Raw genomic sequence first — 1,918 nt, forward strand, 5'->3', positions numbered from 1 at the left:
AGGCCAGTCAGTTGCAAGGATTGGCAGTGACCACTTACCACCAACCTCCACCCTCTGTGGAGGATTAGGTCTGCAAAGGCAGGGTAGCTGTGCTCTGACATGGTCTGTAGCTATCCAGTGTGTGTGCTGGCCCTAGGGTTTCCCAGGTGGTGCAGGTCGAGGTCATCCCTCATCTATGTTTTACCCAGGGCCACCCTTCTGAGCTATAAAGCAATCTGTGAAGGCTGTTACTTGTGCTGGGCTTAGAGATTTCCAGGTGAAGCTAAGGGTGAAACTAATCCCGCTACTGCTTGTGCCCAGCCTGAAGCTCACTGAGGCCAGCTGTTGCTTATTTAATAGGATTTAGGAAGCTGTGAAATACGAGCCTAGACCAATTATTCATATAGAAAAGCAGCTTGGGTGGGCCCATAAGTCAGGTGGTGCCATCTCTGGGGATTGCCAAGGTGGGTTAAACAGTGTTAGCTAGTTTGATGGAGTCTCACATATGGTATCAGCTTGCCAGCTCCATGGCTCTGTGGCAGGGAATGGCTCAGAAGAGGGACAGTGGCTTCTGTTCATCCCGATGTCAGATACTTTGGTCTCTCCCAGTATGCCACTCGTACCCTTCAAGCTGCCACCCCAGTGCTGTAGCTCAGAGGAAGTGAGTGTGAGTAGGTGAGTCTGTTTGTGGGTTTTTAAAGAACAGCTTGGGGCTCCAGAAGGTTCTTGTTCCAACTCAATCCCTGCTTTTTGCAGCCAGAAGTTGTGGGGACTTGTCTTCCTGACACTGGAACCCTGGGCTGGGGGTTCTGTTGTGTGGCTGGGACTCCTTACTCCTAAGATAGCCCTCTCAAATTTTTATCTACCACACATGGGTGAGAGACCAGCCCTTTCCGCATCTACACCCCTCCTACCAGTCTGGATGGATGTGGTTTCTTTAATTCTGTAGTTTTCAGACTTTCATTCAACTCAATTTCTGATGTTTTGAGTGATGGTTGTTCTATATTTTAGCTGTTTTTCTGTAGAACAATTAAATATTTTATATTTAGTTGATGTGGTTGTGTGAAGTGGCGAGCCATGTCTGCCTACACTGCCATCTTGACCAGAAGCCTTACATTCTTAATCCTTTCTTTATAGGTTACCTAGACCACTTATGATTAAGGAAACTATAGAAAGTTAGTAACTGCTACAAGTGAATGTAAGGCAGTGGCACATGTCAATTTTCCAGGGTCCTGCATTGAGTGGGGTCTGAATGCACTATTCACACTTGCTGGAAGCAATTGAGGCAGATTTTAGTCTACAGGTTGCTTTTTCCCATATTTCTTGGTAAACTCTTCATCATTCTTACAGAATTTTTATGGTCCTTAGAGTATTCTTCATTTAGGTCACCCTGAAGGTGAGGCTTCGGCTGGGGGTCGTTCATCAGTGCTATGAGGGACTGGGTTACTTGGTTGGTTTTTTTTGCTGGCTTTTCAATTTCAGCACCAATTACTGGCAGACAGACCTTCACCTTTTTAAATATGATCTTTGGTGGTTTGAATGGGTATACTGTTGGAAAGTTGATTTTAATTCTGAAGGCCCCCTTATCATATGGAGGGTTGTCAGAAACAATAAGCCCTTGCCAAGTCAATAAGTTAGCTTTATTAACCTGCATGTTCTGGAAGTTTTTCATTCCACATTTGTGGATTTCTTCAAGGTCCTTTATAAATGTTCTACTGGCCTCTATCTTAGCTCTTGTGGTGCTGCTTTCCCAGTGTGCAATGTGGTCCTATTACTATTTTAATTATGATATGTCTTGGTGTGGGCCTCTTATGTTTTATCTTGTTTGCTACTCTCTGTGCTTCCTGGACTTGTGTGTCTCTTTTCTTCACCAGGTTAGGGAAGTTTTTGATCATTATTTCTTCTTTTCTTTTTACTTTTTTTTGTTTTCCCCTTTATT

The 1,918-nt window shown here is 44.2% G+C and overlaps 1 protein-coding gene across 1 annotated transcript; it reads right to left on the reverse strand.

Annotated features, from left to right (window-relative positions):
• Window positions 1–1,276: 1,276 nt before the first annotated feature.
• LOC129078846 (ubiquitin-conjugating enzyme E2 L3-like) lies at window positions 1,277–1,651 on the reverse strand. Its single transcript, XM_054583824.1, has one exon. The coding sequence runs from the start codon at window positions 1,649–1,651 to the stop codon at window positions 1,277–1,279; it is 375 nt and encodes a 124-aa protein (XP_054439799.1).
• Between the last annotated feature and the right edge of the window lie 267 nt (window positions 1,652–1,918).

The sequence above is a fragment of the Pteronotus mesoamericanus genome, unplaced genomic scaffold (assembly GCF_021234165.1).
Source record: "Pteronotus mesoamericanus isolate MK-2021 breed Mesoamerican mustached bat unplaced genomic scaffold, CSHL_Meso_final contig_74, whole genome shotgun sequence".
NCBI classification, from domain to species: Eukaryota; Metazoa; Chordata; class Mammalia; order Chiroptera; family Mormoopidae; genus Pteronotus; species Pteronotus mesoamericanus.